Genomic DNA, 22,505 nt, shown 5'->3' on the forward strand with positions numbered 1-22,505 from the left:
AAAAAATGAATAAAATTCTAAAATAGATGGAATATTTATAATCAGAATAAAGATTTTTTAACTTAAAAAAATTAAACTTTTTATTTTTCCAATTTTTAGAGATGGGGTCTTGCTCTGTCACCCAGACTGGAGTAGAGTGGCGTGATTATAGCTCACTGCAGCCTCCAATTCCTGGGGTCCAGTGATCCTCTAGTCTCAGCCTCCTGAGTAGCTGGGACTACATGTACATACCACCGTGCTCAGTTAACTTAAAAAATGAAACTTTTTATTTTGAGATAATTGTAGATTTGCATTCAGTGAATCTTACAACCAAGTACAGTTGTAAGAAATAATAAGGAGAGATCCTATGTATCTTTTGCCCAGTTTCCTCCATTGGTAACATGCTACACAATTATAATATCACAGCTAGGATATTGATGTTTAAATCAATTTTATTTTTTATTTATTTTTCTTTGCTAATTTTTTGTAGTGACAAGGTCTTGCCTTGTTGCCCAGGCTGGTCTCGAACTACTGGGCTCAAGCAATCCTTCCACCTTGCCTTCCCAAAGTACTGGGATTACAGGCGTGAGCCACCATGCCCAGCCCTAAAAGTTATTATTTTTTTAATATATATATATTTTTTGAGACAGAGTCTTGCTGTGTTGCCCAGGCTGGAGTGCAGTGGCACGATCTCGGCTCACTGCAACCTCCGCCTCCTGGGTTCAAGTGATTCTTCTGCCTCAGCCTCCTGGGTAGCTGGGAGTACAGGCACCTGCCACCACGCTCGGCTAATTTTTGTATTTTTTTTAGTAGAGGTGGAGTTTCATTATATTGGCTAGGCTGGTCTCAAACTCCTGACCTCGTGATCCGCCCGCCTCAGCCTCCCAAAGTGCTGGGATTATAGGTGTGAGCCACTGCGCCTGGACATAAAAGTTATTTTTAAAAAGAAAAGTTTTAGGCCGGGCGCGGTGGCTCACGCCTGTAATCCCAGCACTTTGGGAGGCCGAGGCGGGCGGATCACGAGGTCAGGAGATCAAGACCATCCTGGCTAACATGGTGAAACCCCGTCTCTACTAAAAATACAACAAATTAGCCAGGCGTGGTGGCAGGCGCCTGTAGTCCCAGCTACTCGGGAAGCTGAGGCAGGAGAATGGCGTGAACCCGGGAGGCAGAGTGTGCAGTGAGCCAAGATTGCGCCACTGCGCTCCAGCCTGGGTGACAGAGCGAGACTCTGCCTTAAAAAAAAAAAGAAAAATTTTAAGAGAATAATTTGAATGTTCCTAGCATAAAGAAAAGACAATATTGAAGGAGATGGGATATCTCAATTACTCTGATTTGATTTTTACACATTATATCAATGTATTGAAACATCATCTGTAGCTTGAAAATATGTACATCTATTATATACATATGAATATGAAACTTGAACATAAAAATCAGCCCTCCTTCCCTTTTACTCTCCTAAGAGAAAAGTGAATATTAGAAGCTGTCAACAGTAATTTACATGTCAGTGCAAATTGGACCACTTTTTTCTTTTTTCTGGGGAAAGGCCCACCTAAGGGATGACAGGCAGGGTACAGCTTGATAGGAACAAAAAGGCACATGTTCAGCACACTGGGAGTTCAGAGGAGAATAGTCATTTACTTTGTAATTTGTGTATGGAGTAGACTGAAGCGAACAGCAGCAGCTAATCAGAAGTGTGGGAGCTGACTGTATCCCCAAGTACCCATAAGCAGTAACCATCATGAACTCCCTAGGCCGGTGTCACTAGTTTCATGCAGCCATACACATCCCTGTCCCCTCTCCCATGCTACCGCCCCTCTACAGGGCAGTCTCATGCACCAGGTGCTCTGTGGGGCTCATCGTGCACATAGCCAGGGTCCTGCATTCACGTCCCCCCTCCACATGCAGACAAGACCAAGTGTAATTGTCCAGATCCAACAGCATTTGCAAGTGTCAGGTTCACAAGAGACAGTCCTTGCCCAGCTAGCCGACAACGGAGGAGACGATGACATTAAGCATAACACACATCCACACACTCTGACTCTTCAGGAAGGATCATCCTCTCCCTACCCGAGAACACAAAGGAGTGACAGAGAGATAAAGAAGGAGGGAAGGAGAAGGAAGGAAGAAGGAACTGGAAAGATGAGCAGGGGAGGCCTGGGTGGGTGAGGTCTGGCCTCTGAATCGGAGGTGGAGCACACCATGCGCCACCGTTTCCTGCATGCACACACGACTAGACCACATGCACGCAGACCGCTGCTAGGCCTGCCTGAGGGACAAACCCCACTCTAAAGTGACTGTAGCCAGTCACTCTCCTCCAATAGATCTCAGGGAGCCTCACGGGTCACTGTTCCTCCACCGCTTGGCCTCGGCGGGGGCCTCCGTGTGGCCACTGCTCCTGTGTAACATGCACACGAGGTTGCTGTGGGTGAGTGTCATAGGGTCCCGGGGTAGAGGGGACACCCACACCACCTCTTTCCAGCCCTGGGTCCTAAAAACATTGCACTCCCTTGTTATTTCACAGGAACTCTTCCTGATGCGACGGCTTTGGAAGCAGCTGAACTCAGGGACTCATCTTTGGAGCAGGACTGTACCCTGAGGGCAGGGGGTGCTTTCTAAGAACCTGGGAGGATCCCTTGAACCACACAAATGGAAGTCATTCAACATCTGCTAGCCTCAACAGCCCCTTCTGAAGACAGCAAAAGAAAGGGCCGGGTCCCTGGATGCATGGAGGCAGGACCTGGGACTCGTGGACCCGCTCGCACTTCTGGCTTCTGAGAGTGCTCTGGGGTGGGGGTCATGGATAAAAGGCTCTTTCTTTGGACAAATGTTTGCTTTCCACTTTTCCCCACCCTCTCACTTCACATTCTCCACCTGAGTCTCATGGGTGGCCTCAAAAAGGCCTCTACAGCCACCTCTCTGTTGAGCAGGGAGGAGCTCTGCATTCTTGGGGCAATCAGGGTGAAGCCACCCCACCTGCAGGCTAGTTCCAGAACATTCATGGGAGGCCAGACCCAGAGGCCCCAGGCACAAGTCTCCCTCTTGGTCCCTTTCCAAATGGGGTTCTTTTCTAGCCAGCAGCAGCCTGTTTCCAGGTAAGTGGAAATGGGGGCTCTAGGACTGCAGCCAAGATACTGTCTTGCTGCCAACCACAGCCACTGACTGGGGGCTGCGTCAGGCAGGCTGGCGGCCTCCTGTCTTCTGCTCCTTTTGAAATGAGACAGGCCACTACATGTGAAGCACCTAGGACCCATATGCCACACACATCGCAGGTGACCACGTGAGTAGCACACACTCCTCAGCATCCACACTGACACACACGCCCTCATGTGAGCAATCACCCCTCTGCAAGCCCAACATCCAGATGCCCACACAGACCCCTGCTGACAGAGACAAGCCCACCATATACAAAGAGCAAAGTGCACAGCAGAGTGGCCCCTGGCCGGGGAAGGGCCCAGGCAGCACTCACCGAGAGGAGGTGAAGAGAGACCCATTAACTCCTCCAAATGTGGACAGGGCAACAGAAATGGGCATGATCCAGGCCATGACTCCTAGGAGCTTCTCTCCAAAAGTCTGGGAGAGGAAACAAGGAGATAAGCAAAGGAGAGGTTACCACTCCCCGACCCCTTAGCTCCCACTTCACTCTGGGAAACCATTTCTCCCATCTCCACCCTTGCTAATTCTCTCTCGCCAAGTTTCTTAATTGCCCCCACCCTCTCAAGGGTGGACCCCTACACAGGGGGGTTAATGCATGTTTTAGGCTAATTAACTGAAGGAGGTAGTACACACTGGTAATAATAATAATGAACTAACACTTACTAATCTTGTTTTATGGGTGAGGAACTGAGTCACATAGTGATTAAGTAGCTTGCCTAAGATTACACACCCAGCGAGTGGAGGGGCCAGCATTGGAAGCCAGGTGGTGTGATCCAGGCCTTACATACATTATATGATTTCTCCAGCACAGGGAAGGGCACAGGCTTGTCAGGCAGATCTGTCAGGCAGATCCAGGCTCAAATCCTTGCCCTCCAGCTAGGAGCTGTGAGACCGTGAGCAAAGTTTATGATTTTTGAGCCTCTGTCTCCCAACTGCAAAATAGGGATTAATCCAGAATCACAGGGTGAGAATTTCTCAATTCATCAAAACAGATGAGTTGGGGGTAAAATAATAGGAATGAGCCCCTCCTTAGTCTGAGAAAGAAAAGGCTGTGAAGCTATAGATGAATCTTCATGTATTTAAGGACTGTACAATGCAGGAGACCAGCCTTTTCTATATTCCCTGAGCCAGGTTTACAGCACATTACCAAGGAGAGATTGTTCAGAATAGAAGGCTGTTGGTCATAAGAACAGGCTGCCCCAGGAGATGGGAGGCCCTCTTTCTTTACAGTCTTTTGAGATAAGGCCAGTGAAGAGACTGGCAGGCTGGGTGGTGGCCCAGCCTGATGCCAGGTGAGGGAGCAAGGTGCCTCCCAGGTCCTTCTTAGATGTCAAGGATCTCAACCCCTTGCACCAGCATGGTCTCTTTCCCCAAAGAGCACACCTGACTTCTGCTTCTGGAGGTGAAGGCAGAGAGAAAAGGCATGTCTTGTGCAAGATTATGTCTTTCTGAGGAGGGGCCTGTCTGCTTCATACCACTCTCACATTTAGAGCTTTAAGTGCCCGAGACTAGGAGTTGGCAAACTTTTTCTGTAAAGGGCCAGATAGTAAATGTCTTATAGCTTCTCAGGCCACGCGGTCTCTGTGGCAATGACTCGGTTCTGCCATTGTAGCTGTTCTAGGTACAACCCAGCCACCTGTTTGCTCCTGGGCACTTAAAGATACCCCAGCCAATGACATATGTGGTTTCTGCCCTGAGAACTTGGGGGTGATTTCCACTTCCACAAGGCCATGGATCAGGGAAAAGTGAGTGGGGCTACAGCAGGCAAGTCTATGTCTGCATTCCTGGTATGAGAGACTGGGACTTTCATTTCTTACCACAGCGACGGCGTTGGATGCCAGCAGCTCCTGGGGGGACATTGCAGTGACATAAGCGACATTGGCAAAGACATACACAAATGTGACCAGTGGGATGGAGATGAAGATGGCTCTGGGAAGGTTCCTGTAGAGGGAGAGGAGGTGAGGGGAAGGGCTGGCACCTGGGACACCCGCCTTGCCATGGAGTCCAGGGGGTGTCTTCTGTCTTTCTGCGTGCGTGTAGCCTTACAGCCTTCTGTGAGGCTTCCTTTCCCTGGGAGGTTGGCTTTGTCTCAATATGGGCAGGATAATTTAAAGGAAATGAGGCTGAGCGTGGTGGTTCACACCTATTATCCCAGCCCTTTGTGAGGCCAAGGAGGGAGGATTGTTTGAGCCCAGGAGTTCGAGGCCAGCCCTGGCAACATAGCAAGGCCTCTTCTTTACAAATTAAAAAATTAACTGGGCATGGTGGCATGTGCCTGTAGTCCCAGATACTTAGGAGGCTGAGGTGGGAGGATTGCTTGAGCCCAGAAGATTGAGGCTGCAGTGAGCTATGACTGCACCGCTGGACTCCAGCCTGGGTGACAGGGTGAGACCCTGTCTAAAAACAAAACAAAACAAAAGAAAAAATAAGTTAAAAAAATGAAGGCAATAAAACAACTCAGGTTGGAAATACGCTCCACACCTATTGATCGTGACCTGAATCTCCACAATGCACCTTTTCCCCCTGCCTCAAGACACCAAGACCGGCCTGTCCGGAAACAAGCAAGATTCCCAGAAGCCTCTCAGGGCACAATTCGTTCTCTAAGGCAGTAGTGTTACTGCAGGACAGTTTTCAGCTTCTAATCTGCTCTGGGAAAGTCACTGGATCCTTTCCTCCTCCTGGTGGGGTGAACGGCAAATGGTTTAAGTGCCTGGGAAATGAACTGCGACTTCAGGATAGATCAAATCACAGTCAGAATGGGGCTGAGGAAGGCGAGGTGGGCAATGGACACCTGCTCCCTCTTTCCAGCAGCAGGTGCTGTGGCCTTTCAAGGGAGAGGGAATAGCCAGGCTCTTTCAACTCACTTGTAGGGATCAACAAGTTCCTCAGTCACGTAATTCAGAAAGTTCCAGCCTCCATAGGCAAAGGAGCCCTGAAGGAAAGCCAGTGCGACGAGGCCGATGTCAGGTTCCTGGAAATTCTCAAATGCATTCTTTGGCTCCAGCCAGAAGTATTCTCCTGTGGACACAAGCAATAGGAGGCTGCTCAGTGAGACAAGTCAGGGGCCCAGCAGCCCCTGGCCTGCCCTGGCCCACCTCTCACCCCTCCCTGTGGCGATGACACCAACTCTGTCTTGTCTCCAGTGAACCCAACATATTGGATAAATTGGGATAAAGGGAGCAGGGAAATTCAGGTCCAGGGCTTCCGAGACCCCAGAAACTACGAGTCCAAATGAGGGTTTAAGTGCCGTTCTGAATGCTCCTTTTGTAAAAGGCAAAGTTATTTAAAAGGAAAGGACATGGTAAATTGGGCTTTGGAAATACAGGATTGGAGTCATTGGTAATCTTCTGACCACTTTCTCTAAGTTTCTACATTTTCATGAAGAAGCATCCAGGGTTGGGCACAGTGGCTCAGGCCTGTAATCCAAACAATCTGGGAGGTCAAGGCAGAAGGAATGCTTGAGGCCAGAAGTTTGAGACCAGCCTGGGCAACACAGTGAGACCCCCATCTCCACCACTAATTTAAAAAGTTAGCTGGGTGTGGTGGTGCATGCCTATAGGCTCACCTATTTGAGAGGCTAAGGTGGGAGGATCACTTGAGCCCAGGAGTTTGAGGCTGCAGTGAGCTATGATTGTGCCACTGCACTCCAGTGTGGATGACAGAGCAAGACCCTGTCTCCAAAAATGAAAAAAGAAAAAAACAAACAAACAAAAAAACAAGCATCCAGAACAACAAACACTTAAACGTAAGTTTCCATAATGCTATATTAATTCAAGCTTGTTTTGCTGCTTGCTTTGTTGATATCCTCCTATCTCTTTCTGAGGTGTGTGTTTGGTCTCTCTTTTCTTTTTTGTTTTTTTTGAGACGGAGTCTCGCTCTGTCGCCCAGGCTGGAGTGCAGTGGCGCGATCTCAGCTCACTACAACCTCCGCCTCCCAGGTTCAAGTGATTCTCCTGCTTTGGCCTCCTGAGTAGCTGGAGTTACAGGCATGTGCCACCATGCCTGGCTATTTTTTTTTGTATTTTTAGTAGATACAGGGTTTCATCATGTTGGCCAGGTTGGTCTCGAATTCCTGACCTCAAGTGATCTGCCTGCATTGGCCTCCCAAAGTGCTGGGATTACAGGCGTAAGCCACCATGCCTGGCCGTCTCTCTTTTCAAGATTCCCCAAGGACAGGAATTTTTAAGCAAAGAGCTGTTTAAACTGCCTTCCCAGCCCCGCTAGCACAGTGTGCTGCAGACTGTGGGCCCTTGGAATCATCTGCTGACTGGCTAAAATTTCAATGAGATAGAGAGTAACTGATCATATGTTACTTATTCATCTGCAGTTTAGCATTGGGACAGGAAATAAGGAGATTAGGGTGACCAGGAGAAAGAATTGAGGCCAGCTTAGGAGGGACTCACTATTTTTGACAAGATAGCGCAGTGATTTCCTTAAGTCTAAATGCCTGAAAGCAATATATAACCTGTTAAAGAACTTAATCCAACTGTTTAAAATAATCAGGCATATTATATAGCAGAAACTTAATTATGTTTCCTGGAGTAGAAGTCCGGGCTGCCCACACTGCCTTCAGGGCTTGTGGGAAATTTCCCTGTTTGTCACCTGACTTTCTCCAAGAGGCAGTGACGCTGGGCAGAGCCTCATGGTGCCATGGGTCCCATGGAAACCAAATATAGCCTCAGGCTTGGAAAGGGCCAAATCCAGTGGGGAATGTTGGCAGGGGCCCCGGGAATGCAGAGCTCTCTCTCTCAGAGATTATAAGTAATTTTGAAACATAAAATACCTTTCTCTGTCCTCCACTTTAAGATGTGGACAAGATTCAATAGAAGATGCAGGGAGCTTCCCTGGGGTTGGGGCAAAAAGACGATAGGAATCTAGAGATCTGGGGTTTTTGTTTGTTTATTTGTTTTTGAGACAAGGTCTTGCTCAGTCGCCCAGGCTGGAGTGCAGTGGCACAATCATAGCTCACTACAGCCTCAAACTCCTGGGCTCAGGTGATCCTCCCACATTAGCCTCCAGAGTAAGTGAGACCACAGCCATGCACCACCATGCCCCATTAATTTTTAAATTTTTTTGTAGAGATGGGATCTCACTGTGCTGTTCAGGCTAGTCTCAAACTCCTGGGCTCAAGTGATCCTCCTGCCTCATCCTTCCTAAGTGCTGGGATTACAGGTGTGAGCCACCACACTCGGCCAATATGTGGGGTCTTTACCTAGCTGTGCTACAGCCTTGAGGTAAGCATGGGAGAGGTGACCTTTGCAGCCTAAAGGGAGCATTCCCTACTCCCAGCCACCTTGGGGAAAATGGTTTCTCCTTCCCTTTTGTCAAGCAAGGGAAGAAGAGAAGTCACTCAAGGCTAGGATTGGGGAAATCTCAGGGTGTGCATACTTCCAAAGCTGGGCTGAGAGGGTGTGTACATGCAAGGGGAGGAAAGCTGGGCAGCACCTGTTTTTCCTGTGATACTCACCTTTGCATATCTGTACAATCCCCATGATGATAATCAGGGCCAAGGCCAGGAGCTTCCCAGCTGTGAAGATGTCTTGAACCCGGGTGGCCCACCGCACACTGGAACAGTTGACCCATGTGAGGAGCACTGAAATGAAAGACCCCCAAACAGACCTTCAGGGGCTGTATCTGGCTGCATGATGCCCAAGGCACACAAGCAGAAGTGCTCCCTCATCCTGATGATGAGGTTGTAGTAGGTGAGCCAGACATCCAGCAAGCTCAACCCCAGGGACCAGAGACTTTGGCTAGGTTAATGGGTTACAAATGGGGATTATATGTCCCAAATTAGAGCTTGGGCCCAGCATGCCCTGCTGAGGGCTGGAAGCCAGAAGTAGGCATGGAAGTGTAGGCACTGGCTTTGGGGTAAAATCACATCTGATCAGGGCACAAGTATGGGCTTTGTCTTCAAGTTATTATTTGTGCAAGAGAAGCTGTGAGCAGCTGGTGGGATTCAGGAAGCCACCTTCCTGAGCCTGATTTTGGGGTAACAGAGGCTTAGGGGAATCTTATGTTACTTAGGTTTATTGAGATATAATCTACATCTTACTAAAACTCACCTTTTTAAAGTGTACAGTTTGATGAGATTTGACAAATGCATTTAATGGCTTAATCACTTCAACACTTCATATATAGAACATTCCCAACACTCTAAAAAGTTTCCTTTTGCATCATGCTCCCTTGTAGTCAGTTAGGCAAATCTTCTTCCCCTACCTCTACAACCATTACTTTGACTTCTGTCCCTATAGTTTTGTCTTTTTCAAAATGTCACATAAATGGAATCATATAATATGTGGTCTTCTGTGTTTGGCTTCTTTCACTTCACAGAATGCTTTCGAGATCTACTCATGTTGTTGCATTTATTACAATTTGTTCCTTTCTATTGCCAAATAGCATTCTATGATATAAAGGTATCTGTTTGTTTTTCCATAGACATTTGGGTTGCTCACAGTGTGGGACTATTATGAATAGAGTTGTGATAAATACTTGTGTAGATGTCTTTTTTCTTTTTGTGGATTGTAGAGATCTTTGAGTGGGGTTTTCATTGCTCTTGAGTAAATCCCCAGGAATGAGATCCTGGGCCATAGAGTAAATGTGATTAACTTTATAAGAAACTGCCAAACTGTCTTCCACAGTGGCTGTCTCATTTTGCATTCCTACTCTCATGTCAGAGTTCCTGTTGCTCAGTATCTTTCCCAGCATTTGGTATTGTCAGTTTAAACACAAAATTTTTTTTTTTTTGGCTAATAGGCATGTAGTTGTATTTCATTATGGTTTTGATTTGCATTTCCCTAATGGCTAATGATGTTGAGCAACTCTTCATGTGCTTATTTACCATCCATTTACAAATCTTCTTTGGTGGCATGGGGAGTTGTAATTCTCTACAAAAAATTTTAAAAATAAGCTGGGTGGTGTGGTCGTTCTGACTTCACTTGAATGGCTGATCAAGTTTTATCAATACCGTATTCTTAAATGGTACTTCTACTTTCCAAGTATTTCCCAACCTTAACTTGATGCTGAGAACATTTGGTTAGGGTAGGATGGTCCTGACATTAACCGTCTGTAACCTTCCTTTGTGCGCCGTCTCCACCTGGCAAACCCCTTCTCCTCTTTCAAGATCCAGCTTAAATGTCACCTGTTCTGTGAATCTCTATAATTCAGCATGTTATTTATTCCTAACAACATGCCTGCAAGGGAAGATATATCAGCTGTGTTTTGTAGACGAGGAACAAAGTTTGTTCCTTCTCTCTAGAACAATCCCAGACCACTTTGTTTATATCTAATGTTGGGATGTATTTCTTTTTTCTTTTTCCTTTTTTTTTTTTTCTGAGACGGAGTCTCACTCTATCGCCCAGGCTGGAGTGCAGTGGCGCGATCTCGACTCACTGCAAGCTCTGCCTCCTGGGTTCACGCCATTCTCCTGCCTCAGCTGGGACTACAGGCACCCGCCACCACACCCAGCTAATTTTTTGTATTTTTAGTAAAGACAGGGTTTCACCGTGTTAGCCAGAATGGTCTCGATCTCCTGATCTCGTGATCCTCAGCCTCCCAAAGTGCTGGGATTACAGGCAGGAGCCACCACCCGGCCGGGATGTATTTCTTTGTATTAAAATGACCTGCTTCTGGCCGGGCATGGTGGCTCACGCTTGTAATCCCAGCACTTTGGGAGGTCAAGGTGGGCAGATCATGAGGTCAGGAGTTCGAGACCAGCCTGGCTAACACAGTGAAACCCGTCTCTACCAAAAATACAAAAATTAGCTGGGCGTGGTGGTGGGCGCCTGTAATCCCAGCTACTCGGGAGGCTGAGGCAGGAAAATCACTTGTACCCGGGAGGCGGAGGTTGCAGTGAGCCGAGATTGTGCCACTGTTCTCCAGCGTGGGTGACAGAGCTAGACCACATCTCAAAAAAAAAAAAATTTTTTTTTTTTTAAGACACCAAGGGCAAGTAAATGTTTTCATGTTTTTAAAGGGCAAGTAAATGTTTTCATGTTTTTAAATCTCAGGACTTATCATTGGCGCCTGCAAATAGTAGATGCTCAGCAAGTATTTAATAAATGAATTTTAAAATATCACAATTCATTAGCCTTCCAATATCATCTCAGTCTACACATTCCACAATGCACATCAACCTCTTCTGCTCCCCAGGAACCCCATCAAAAGGAGACACAATCCCTAGTTGGCTTCATGTTGCCAAAGGGCAACAGGAAACTTGACTTCAAGAGCAGAAGCTCCTGACTCCTGATGGAAGAGCTATTATCCAAGATGATGTCATACAAGGAGAAGCAAAACATGTTGTCAGAGGAAGGATTTTAAGTGCCCGAGCAGGGAGAACACTTTGTAAATACTCAAATGTTCCAGATGGACTGACATCCTGATAAATACACATTTGGTTTGTCTTACTCAATTCAATAAGGATTTCAGGATCATGTGCCTGGTGACAAGCCAACCTAAGTCACTCTAAACAACTGGGTGTGTGATCTCAGCTTCTTCCCTGGGCCCCAAGGCATGCAAGGTACAAGGCTGGGCCCCTTCACCCAGGAATTCAGGCAGACACAGCAGTAACTCAAGGATAAAGGAGATTGATAAAAGGAAGGAAGGAAGGTTAGGAAACAAACCCCATAAGCCTCAGGGATAGGTAAGGATTACACAACAAGGAACTGGATCTTGATCTCAGGGAAGAAAATCCTTCTCCAAGGGGAGGAGAGGGGAGGGCGAGGAAATGACAGAAAGTGCTTGAGGAAAATAAGGGCAGAGCAGGACAACTCAAAGAAATTCCTCCTCCCCCAAGCAGACCACCTCCCTGTGTGCTGGGAAAGAAAACATGAAATCATCTCTTTACAAGATGGACCTTACTGAGTCACAGAAAGACACCTTCAAACTATCAGCTCTGTGGTCTTCCTGGGGTAACAGAGATAGGGATGCTTTGTAAAATAACCTATCTGTGGCTATCTTCTGTCTTGCCTAACCTTATCTCCATCACTTCCCAAGAACTCAGCCCTTGACTAATATTTAACCTTTCACCTTCACAGTAATCTTTCAGAAACAAAAAGAAATTCTGAGAATGAGGTGGGGATAGGCAGGCTGCCTGTGACACCTAATCTCCTTGGAACAATGGCTGCAGGCCCCAGATCTGGCCCTTCACCCTGCAGTTGGGTGATCATACCATGTGACTGAGGGGAAAGAGGGTATCAGTCTCCTGGTACCACAAGACAGCTTCCCTCACAGCAGGCTGAAACCTGAGCCTCCACCCAGAGAGGAAAGGTCAGTGGGTGCTCGCCAAGCTCCTGCCCCGGTCAGGAGCCCTGCTGCTGGCTAGCTACTGCTTGGCACTTGTGTGTTGCTGACGATGATATTCTAGAACCCTCTCTTCTCGGCTAGACCCTGAATTCCGCATTCCTGAGACACAGTGACCTCAGGGAAGCCACATGTAGATGAGGATCATTGGCCATAGCAGCTTTGAAATGTGAGGGGCTTTTTATCCATCCATCCATCCATCCAGCCATCCATCCATCCATCCATCATAGATCCATTCACCCATCCACCCATCTAGCCATCCATCATCCATGCATCCATCCACCCACCCATCTACCCATCTATCTCCCATCCATCCACCCACCCATCCAACCATCCATCATCTATCCATCCATCCATCTGTCTATCCATCCACCCATCTACTCATCCGTCATTCATGCAGGGCCTACATGTACTAGGCATTCTAGCTGGTGGGGAGGTTATTGATAAGACACAAGTCCCTGCCTTTAGGAAGTTGGCAGTATAACAGGGACGACGGGTGAAGTAAGAGATGCCCACAAAACAACGAGGTGATGGCAAAGCTATTCACGGAAGCTAGTGGGCATCTATGAGGAACCCCTAATTCAGCCCAAGGGAATCAGAGATGCCTTCTATAGGAGGAGGAGACCCTGGCAACATGGAGAAATTTATAATCCTGGTCCAATTGGACAAAATAAAAAGTCATAAGACTGGTTCTTGTCCATTGTAACCTAGTTGCGGGAGTGGTTACTGCTTCTTTAGAGGCCCTCATGGAATTCCAGGCTTGTATGTATTTTTTGGGCATTTCCTCCCCTCTTTCTTTCTTGCTTCCTGGGTAAAAAATAAGATGAAAGACTATTAAGAAGACAAGAGTTCAAGAAGATGCTGAAGTCAGGGGCTGGTTACTTAATCCACCCAGTTCGAAGAACTCAACATCAAGGTGACAGAAGAGATACAAATAATGAGTCAGCCAGGAGGAGGAAAACTCAGATTCTAGCAACCTGGAACACTGCCCAGAGTCCAGGGCCTCCCAGCTGCCAAGCAGGAGAGATGGGCTCAATGCTTTCTGCAGGACTGGCAGAGGGATTCAGAGTCCTTGCTGCAGACCTGGAACTGGCTTGCTCACTGTGGAGGGCTGGGCTCCCTGCAGAGAAGGTGCCCTCAGCCCCATCCCAGCTCTGATCCCAGACTTTGATCTCCAGGAATTACAGAAGTCTCTCCTTCACTTCCTCCCCTTGGCAATGACAGCAGATCTCTTTGGGATGGGGGCAGTTGAAGGCAGAATTATGGCCATCCAAGATATCAACGTTCTAATCCCTGAGATTTGTGACTATGTTATTTTAAATGACAAAAGGAACTTTGCAAATGTGATTAAGTTAAGGATTTCTTTTTTGGAGACAGAGCTTCGCTCTTGTTGCCTAGGCTGGAGTGCAATGGCACAGTCTCAGCTCACTGCAACCTCTGCCTCCCATGTTAAAACGATTCTCCTGCCTCAGCCTCCCAAGTAGCTGGGATTACAGGTGTCCGCCACCACACCTGGCTAATTTTTGTATTTTTAGTAGAGACGGGTTTCACCATGTTGGTCAGGCTGGTCTCGAACTCCTGAGCTCAGGTGATCCACCCGCCTCGGCCTCCCAAAGTGCTGGGATTACAGGCCTGAGCCACCGCTCCCAGCCAAGTTAAGGATCTTGAGATGGGGAGATTATCCTGGATTATCCAGAGGGACCAGTGTTGTCACAGGAGTCCTTTCAAGAGGGAGGCAAGAAGGTCAGAGTTACAAAAAGACATGTGATCATGGAAACATCAGACAGAAAGAAAGAGAGACTTGAAGATGCTACACTGCTGGCTTTGAAGATGAAAGATGGGGCCATGAGCCAAAGAATGTGGGAGGTCCCTAGAAGCTAGAAAAGGCAAGGAATTCTCCCCAGAGTCTCCTGAAGAAATTCAGGCCTGCTGATGCTAGAGTTTAGGACTTCTGACTTTCAGGACTAAGATAGTACATTTGCATAGTTTTAAACCACTAAGTTTGTGGTTACTTGTAACAGTAGCAATAGGAAATGGATACCAGACAGACATTATGCAGAAAGACCAGACAGCAGGGACATACCCTTAAAGAGAAAAGCTTTTAAACAGCAGCCAGGCAACACACACCAGGAGCCCAAAAGAGTGTCTGTCCACAGGCCTTGCGGGACACCAGATGGAGGGAAGGGATGGCGCTCTCTAGAAGAGGGTAGTGAAGGTGAGGTCACTAGTGTGTTCACCTGGTTAGCAAAGTTCCACACCACATAGCCACTTCCCACTTCTTCCAGCTTCCCAACCCTAGTTGGGATCCCACAGCTAGAGTGTTCCTATTTCCTCTTCCTCCATTTGGTAATTCAATACAGTAGCAAACAGCCTTGCCTTGTAACTCTAGCAGTGTTTTTCCTCTTTCCTTTTAGAGAAATCCAGAGCAAAAGATACAATATCCCTCCTTCATCTAATCCAGGTTCTCCTCCAGTCTCCCCTGTATTCCTTACAACTTCAGGGCCACCCACACAACCCAGATACGCAAACACTGGCCCAAGAATCACAAACTTCTTGCAAGGCGAGTGGAGTGCCAGGATGTTCACAGACACGAATCCTTTATTTTCTGCCCCCATGATTTTGTTGGTCTCCTTATTTCACCGGCCAGAAGCCACAATCAAAGGCCATAAAAGAAGTCAAGATAGAAAGCTACGAGATTATTATCCCAAGAGTCCTGAGTCTGAGTACACTCTTCACATCAGAGGGGACAGAGTGGCCCCACCGTGTACTGTCCCGTGGTAGACACCACCAAAAACACCTTGGAAGAGCTTGTCCTGTATCCTTCCGGGCTCAGTCAACCCATTTTTAACCCTAAATCAATATACAGTCATGTGCTACATAATGACATTTTGGGCAACAACAGACTATTTATACCTTGGTGGTCCCATAAGATTATAAGACCATATTTTTACTGTATCTTTTCTCTGTTTAGATATGTTTAATGCACAAATACAACTGCCTACAGTGCTCAGTACAGTAACATGCTGTACAGGTTTGTAGACTAGCCGCAACAGGTTACACCATGTAGCCTAGGTGTGTAGTAGACTATGCCACCTAGTTTCATGTCAGTACACTCTATGATGTTTGCATAATGACTAAATCATCTAAGGATACATTTCTCAGAATGTATCCCCATCATTAAGCAATGCATGACAGTACTATAGATTATAGGTAAAAGAGACAATTTAAAATTAATTTCTTTAGTGCCTTTTGAAATAGAACACCAATGAATCATTAGCATAAACAAATAAATCTTCATTTAGAAGGTTTTAAGGATGGGTTGGGGAGTCGTGGAGCTGGTTTTAAGTCCCTGCAATCGTCCAGAGCTGAGGCTGTGATCTTATCACTCTTCCCCTCAACTCTACCTAGTAGCACCTGGTAAGTGAAGGATGATGTGGGTTTCTGGAGTCTTTTTCGGGCGTGGAACAAGTGAGCAGAGCTCAGAGGAGCTTGTGTAAGGTGTGAAGTGGTAAGAATGAGGAGGAGGATCACCAGCAGCATGAAGGGAAGGAGGCAGAGTCGACTCTCTCAGAGGGACCTGGCAGGTCTGAATCTGAGAATCACAGAACTTTTGAACTTGAGGAACTCAGCGGCCATGGTGCCCTTCCCAGCTTAGTCACGTACTCTCAGTTAACCTCTCTGAGCCTCCCTTTTCTCCATGTAAAACCTATGGTCCATTTGAATCATGTGACGATACTCTGTATCCTGTGTATTGTTGCATAAAATGTTAAATGATTATTTTTATTGTTCATCTTAAGAAACTGTAGACTGAGAAAGTCAAAAAGAGCATGTGATTTGCTCAGGATCATGCTGACACTCACAGGCAAAGCAGAGTGGCGGGGAATGGGAATGGTTTGAAGGATTTTAGAGACCATATCATGCATCAGACCACATTGTACATCGTGCCCCTGACCCTTCTCAATTTCTAATCTGTTTCATCTTTTTCTCTGGAGGATGCTCCTTCACAAATGACCTGCTCTGGGGTCCTTCAACCCAGCTGTCTGGAAGTTGGGAGTGGGTCACAGGTACAGGCTGTGGGGCTGGGGAGCACAGGCTAACGCACTGGACCAGAAGCCCAGATGGTCAAACATATTCCCGTGCCTCAGTTTCCACTAGTGAAGAAAATACCACCAGGTCTTATAAGTCACGTGCCTCTGTCTGCTAGGGAGGAACACCCTGCAGAAAGCTGAAGAGCTGCGCGGTTGCTGCCCATGCTGCCCCACTCCTCAGGCCCTGCGGAGACTGTCCACAGCCAGCGGTGCACACGCAGCCATAAACAATCCCCTGGTGGCCGGTGTGGCCTTGAGGTCCTGTCTGGCACACAGTAGGCGCTAAAGCTTACTGAATGGAAACGACAGATAGATACATCTACACAGAAAATTCAAGGAGGGTGCACATAGAAGCCACCGTGCTGCTCTAGGGAATAAATATCAGGTTTAATATGTCATAGGATGGCCCATGAAGCAAGGCCAGCAAGTGCCCCGGATGCCAGACAGAGTTGTGGGGAGAGGGTACATATTGTGGCTGTCTCTCCTTCCTCTAGGAAAGCTCACAAAGTACAGCCAGGCACAGTCACTGACACCTGTAATCCCAGTGACAGTAGAGGCTGAGGTGGGAGGATCAATTGAGGCCAGAAGTTCGAGGCCAGCCTGGGCAACACAGCAAGATCCTGTCTCTTAAAAAATAACAGAAAATTAGCCAGATGTGGTGACACATACCTGTAGTCCCAGCTACAAGGGAGGCTGGGGTGGGAGGATCACTTGAGCCCAGGAATTCAAGGCTGCAGTAAGCTGTGATTGTGCCATTGCATGCTGGCCTGGGTAACCCTGTCTCTTAAAAAAAAAAAAAAAAAAAGCAAAAAGCTTGCTGGGCACAGTGGCTCATACCTGTAATCCCAGCACTTTGGGAAGCTGAGGCGGATAGATCACTTGAGTTCAGGAGTTTAAGACCAGCCTGGCCAATATAGCAAAACCCTGTCTCTATTAAAAACACAAAAATTAGCATGCCTGTAATGCCAGCTACTCGGGAGGCTGAGAATCACTTGAACCTGGGAGGCAGACGTTGCAGTGAGCCAAGATTGTGCCACTGCACTCCAGCCTGGGTGACAGAGATTCCACCTCAAACAAAACAAAACAAAAACAAAACAAAACAAAAGCAAAGAAAAAAAAAGCTCACTAAGAGTACATGTTATTCCCAGAGAGAGACTACTTGATAACTGTTTTCTTTTTTTTGAGAGCGGTCTCATTCTGTCACCCAGGCTGGAATGCAGTGGCCTGATGTTGGCAAACTACAATCTCTGCCTCCTGGGCTCAAGCAGTCCTCCCACCTCAGCCTCCTGAGTAGCTGGGACCACATGCATGTGCCACCACGCCCAGCTAATTTTTTGTATTTTTGGTAGAGATGGGGTTTCGCCATGTTGCCCAGGCTGGTCTTGAACTCCTGAGCTCTAGCAATCTGCCCACTTTGGCCTCTCAAAGTGCTGGGATTACAGGCATGAGCCACCAATGTTTTCTTTTTTTTGAGACAGGGTCTTACTCTGTCATCCAGGCTGGAGTGCAGTGGCATGATGATGGCTCACTGCAGTCTCAAGCTCCCCAGACTCAGGTGATCCTCCCACCTCAGCCTCCTGAGTAGCTGAGGTGTGTGCCACCAGGTCCAGCTAATTTTTGTATTTTTTGTAGAGACGGGTTACGCCAGGTTGCCCAGGCTGGTCTCTAGAACTCCTGGGCTCAAGTGAGCCACCTGCCTTGGTCTCCCAAAGTGCTGTGATTACAGGCGTGAGCCGCCCCACCCGGTGATGACTGTTTTCAGGTGCTCCCTTGCTTTGGATACAGGACTTTGGCTTCTCATTGAGCTGGGCCAGCAGGGGGTCATTTTGTGCCTTCCTCAGGGAGCCAATGAACATTCCCACATGGATCCCTGAACCAATCTCATTTCTTCTACTAAGCCAGCTGCCACTCGATGAGCCACACTATTCTGGTCTGACAGGGTAAAGGTTGGGATAGGGCCACCTGGATACGGGGCTGGATTGGTTGTTGTAAGGACAGTGCTAAGAAGAATGAACCAGTTGGGACTCTCCTTATAGTCAACTCTTGGCCCTAGAGGTAAATATTTGAAGCCTGCGCCCTACCACCCAAGGCTTGTGTCCAGCCTCATGGGTGATCAGAAGGCAGGAATGACCTTAGAGACCCAGAACCTCATTTTATTTTTCTTTTACAGATGGGAGTCTCATTCTGTCGCCCAGGCTGAAGTGCAGTGGCATGATCATAGCTCACTGCAGCTTCCCAGTCCTGGGCTCAAGCGATCTGCCTGACTCGGCTTCCCAAAGTGCTAGGATTACAGTTGTGAGCCACCATGGTGGCCCCAGAACCTCATTTTATATGTGAGTGAATTTAGACCCCAGCTAATTCGCAGCAAAGACCAGACTGGGACAGCCCAATTCCCAGTTGCTTGTTCTGCCTCTGCCCCGCCTTCCTTCATTATACACACATCACTCTGCTTTCCCTTGGCTGCTCCCACATCATCTCTCCTCCTGCTTGGGTCAGTGGTACCCATGGTCACTACTGCCAGTGCCACTTGGGACTCTGGGTCTGTCACCAAGACACTGGTTAGCCCCAGCCTGGACTGCTTTCTGGGCAGCAGGAAGGAAGGTGCCAATATGGCAAAAGGGGAAGACTTTGACAGTTATGCCTCAGAAACCAAGAAAGGTGCATCCATTGCTCCCAGGGCTTTAGAAAGTCATTTCCCACAGGGATCTCCACCTTGGGTCCCCTCCCACCAGCCCCCTTAATCAATGTCACAGTCACATGTTCCCTCCAAACTCCCGGAACTCCATTTGGATTTCTCGGTCTCGCTGGCTTGCACCTTTCTCAGGAGTGGACTGGACTGGCTTGGAAAGGCTTGGTTTTCCTTTAACATTTCCAGAACCAGGCCACTCCTCCTCGTCTGTTCAGATAAGTGAAAACAGGCAGTAGAAAGGGGGAAAAATGTCCAGACTTGCCAAAGTCCATAAAGACAGATGGTGAAGAAGAGAGGGAAAGAGCACAAGAAACCACAGGGCGGGAGAGAGCAAGGGGAGGACAATGCAGATGAGTGGGAGAGAAAAAGGGCTTGAGAGGAGCAGAACAGAGAGAGGCCAGGACTGAAAACAGCAAGATGGAATGTACTAAGCAGAGGGCTGCTGAAAAAGGAAGCAGTGACGCCACTTTGTAGAAATCAGAACGCCCTGTTCCTCTCCAAACCTGCAAAACAGGCACCTTTCTGGATGGAGCTCCCCAGCCCTCTGAAACGCCATAAATTTCACCTGGGTCATGGCCTGCCAGAAGGGTTGGCTTCTCAGCCTCACCTTTTGCTGGGGCGTGCACTTCTCTGCCTTCTGCCACGCTCTGGCCAGCTCCCACAGACTCCCTCCCCTCCAGCTGGAGCAAAAGGGGTGAGGCATGTCCCTCCCAGCAGCCCTCTGGGTCTGGGTGCCCAGGCTGGAGGTTGGAGCCGCTGGGCAGGGAAGCCGGGCCTGTGGGGGCGTGGGTGTGGCTACGCTCGGCTCTGTGATTGGCTGCACCGAGCTCCTTGGCCGCCTCCCCCGCTTGTGGAAGGAACTGAGCACGTGTTTCTAATTGTGGAAAAGCCGCTTCGGCTTGGCCTGTCCAACCGCAGGCGTTTCCAGATCTAGGAGGTAAGCAGTGCCGGCTGCCAAAAGGCGCTGATAGGCAAAGAAAACACGGAGGCCTGTTTGACCTCTAACGCACACAACCCAAGGCTCTGATAAGGTTCCAGTTCTGCCCACGCAGGCCACACGGAACAGTCTTTCCTCGTCAAAGACCCAGAGAGGCCTGGAGGTGTGGGGGAGTGGGCAGACACGGATCCAGCTTCACAGAACCCTCCTAGAATCCTTCTCTATTCCCCGCCCACCCCCACCTCAAGACATTTTTTATAGCGGGTGAGGGGCCACATTATAAAGTCCTTCCGCACCTGGATTATTGTACATGTAACATAACTTGTCTGATGAAGTTATACATATAACTTGACTGGTGAAAGACAAAAACGTTAAAAAAAAAAAAACCCACAAAAAGCCACACAACAGACAAAAAAATATCAAAGCAGCCCTTCCTCATAAACTGCGCTTTGATCCCAGCTTCTATAAAGTGCACAGTGGGGAGTGTGGTTTTGAAACAGATCTTGCCTATCGCACGATAGTAACATTTCCCCTTCTCCAGCCCTTTTCATCTCGAAGCACTTACAACGTTTTAGAAATCTCGGAACCCCCTCCAAAGGAGAGGAGGTGCTCTGAGCCTTCCGGAAGGGCCTCTCTCTTCCAAGGACACACCAGCAGAGGAGGAGGGTGCAGAGAAGCTGTGAGGGCTGTGAGTGCTCCTGGAGGCACACAGCTTTTACCAAACACTTCCAGCTAAGCTCCTGCCCATACTGCCCCATCCCCTCCCCTCCTCCCTTCCTGGCTCTCTCTTCCCCTTCCTTCTTATCCTGTTAGCTCCTGCGCCAGCTGCTGGAGCTGGGGTTTCTGCTGAATCACCACCCAGTATTTAGCTCAGCCAAGAGGCAGGAATACCCAGCTCAGCATTTTCCAAGAGCTGAGTAGTTCTCTCTTCAGCATGAGCTAAACATGGCTCCTCAGCTGGCCTGGATCGGGGAGAAGCGAAAAACTGAAGACACCAAGAAATCCAGGGTGGCCTGCCATGCCACCCTGGGGAACCCTATTTTAATCCTACTCATTACTTTTTCAGCCTGGGCCTGAAAAATTGCTGTTTCACACCCCAATTCTCAGGGCTGATGTCCCCCCAGACATGGAGCAAGGTGGATGAGAATGGGTTCTGTTGAGTCTGCACTGAGCCCAGGAGGGCTAGCCTGACCCTCCATCATATTTCAGTCTTGGAAGACAGGGTGTGGATCCTGTGAGGTTTAGTTGGTTCTTGGACCAGAAGGCTTGTAGGCTCTGTTGGTGTTCACCCAATTCTATAAACCTGGACCCAGGCTGCAAAATTCCCCCAAAACGGTTCAGTTATAACCCAATTCCAAGGGTAGCTTGTACTTAAACTTGCTGAACTCTTTTTTCATTTCTTTTTTTTTTTTGAGACGGAGTTTCGCTCTTGTTGCCCAGGCTGGAGTGCAATGGCACAATCTCGGCTCACCGCAAGCTCTGCCTCCCGGGTTCAAGCGATTCTCCTGCCTCAGCCTCCTGAGTAGCTGTGATTACAGGCATGTGCCACCACGCCCGGCTAATTTTGTATTTTTAGTAGAGACAGGGTTTCTCCACATTGGCCAGGCTGGTCTTGAACTCCCGACCTCAGGTGATCCGCCCTCCTCGGCCTCCCAAAGTGCTGGGATTACAGGAACGAGCCACTGCGCCCGGACATTTTTCTCTTTTTAATATGGAACACTTCGTGAATTTGCATGTCATCTGTACATGGGGCCATGCTAATCTTCTCTGTACTGCTCCAATTTTAGTATATGTGCCGCTAAAGTGAGCACAACTTGCTGAACTCTTATAACAGAGATGCCCTTTTTTCTTTCCCCCAAAGCTCCAAGTACCACTGGGCCTCACTCCCATAAGCCTTCTGATTTTATGTTCTTAGGTATGTGATATAAATTTGGTGTGTCACATTAACCCTTAAAAGTTTACCAGACACGATTAATGGGTGACTTTATTTAAACCATGAGCCCTGGCTCCTCTGAGAAAAACAAAGTGATCCTTGACAGTCAGCAACAAAAGGCCAGAGAATTTAAGTTTCTAGGCTGGTACAAGAAAGTAGGCAAATCTCTACCACACCTGGTGGAAGCTGAACTCCAAAACAGTTTCCTGTTTCAGGAAACCTCAATCTCATTCACTATTCTCCCAATCAGAAGTAGACATATTCCCAGAACAAGCCCCTCATTCCTCCATTTCCAGGGTGTGGGCACGCACACTCTCTGAACAGCAGAACTTCTGTCTGAGAGTAGAAGCTGAAGAGCAGAAGAGACACTATGGGAATCAGGAAAGAGGAGGTGATCTGGGCCAGCAGTTGAAGCACATTGAA

The 22,505-nt window shown here is 48.0% G+C and overlaps 1 protein-coding gene and 1 non-coding gene across 5 annotated transcripts in view; both read right to left on the reverse strand.

The window, feature by feature from the left end:
• SLC7A8 (solute carrier family 7 member 8) overlaps positions 1-22,505 on the reverse strand; it is a 58,543-nt gene that overhangs the window by 9,176 nt on the left and 26,862 nt on the right. Inside the window, exons 4-8 of one of the 4 annotated variants that reach the window (XM_034937291.3) lie at positions 8,606-8,731; positions 6,003-6,156; positions 4,956-5,079; positions 3,452-3,555; positions 2,324-2,380 (exon numbers count right to left, since the gene is read on the reverse strand). In XM_034937291.3, the coding sequence (XP_034793182.1) occupies positions 2,324-2,380; positions 3,452-3,555; positions 4,956-5,079; positions 6,003-6,156; positions 8,606-8,731 (565 nt within the window). Of the gene's footprint in view, positions 1-2,323; positions 2,381-3,451; positions 3,556-4,955; positions 5,080-6,002; positions 6,157-8,605; positions 8,732-19,819; positions 20,007-20,714; positions 20,942-22,505 lie in introns of those variants that run through there. The other 3 variants (XM_034937293.3, XM_063596463.1, XM_003808091.6) reach the window with 3 other exon arrangements.
• LOC112437020 (U6 spliceosomal RNA) lies at positions 21,855-21,960 on the reverse strand. The gene has a single exon (XR_003025696.1). It is a non-coding gene; the product is annotated as a U6 spliceosomal RNA (small nuclear RNA).

The sequence above is a fragment of the Pan paniscus genome, chromosome 15 (assembly GCF_029289425.2).
Source record: "Pan paniscus chromosome 15, NHGRI_mPanPan1-v2.0_pri, whole genome shotgun sequence".
Lineage (NCBI taxonomy): Eukaryota > Metazoa > Chordata > Mammalia > Primates > Hominidae > Pan > Pan paniscus.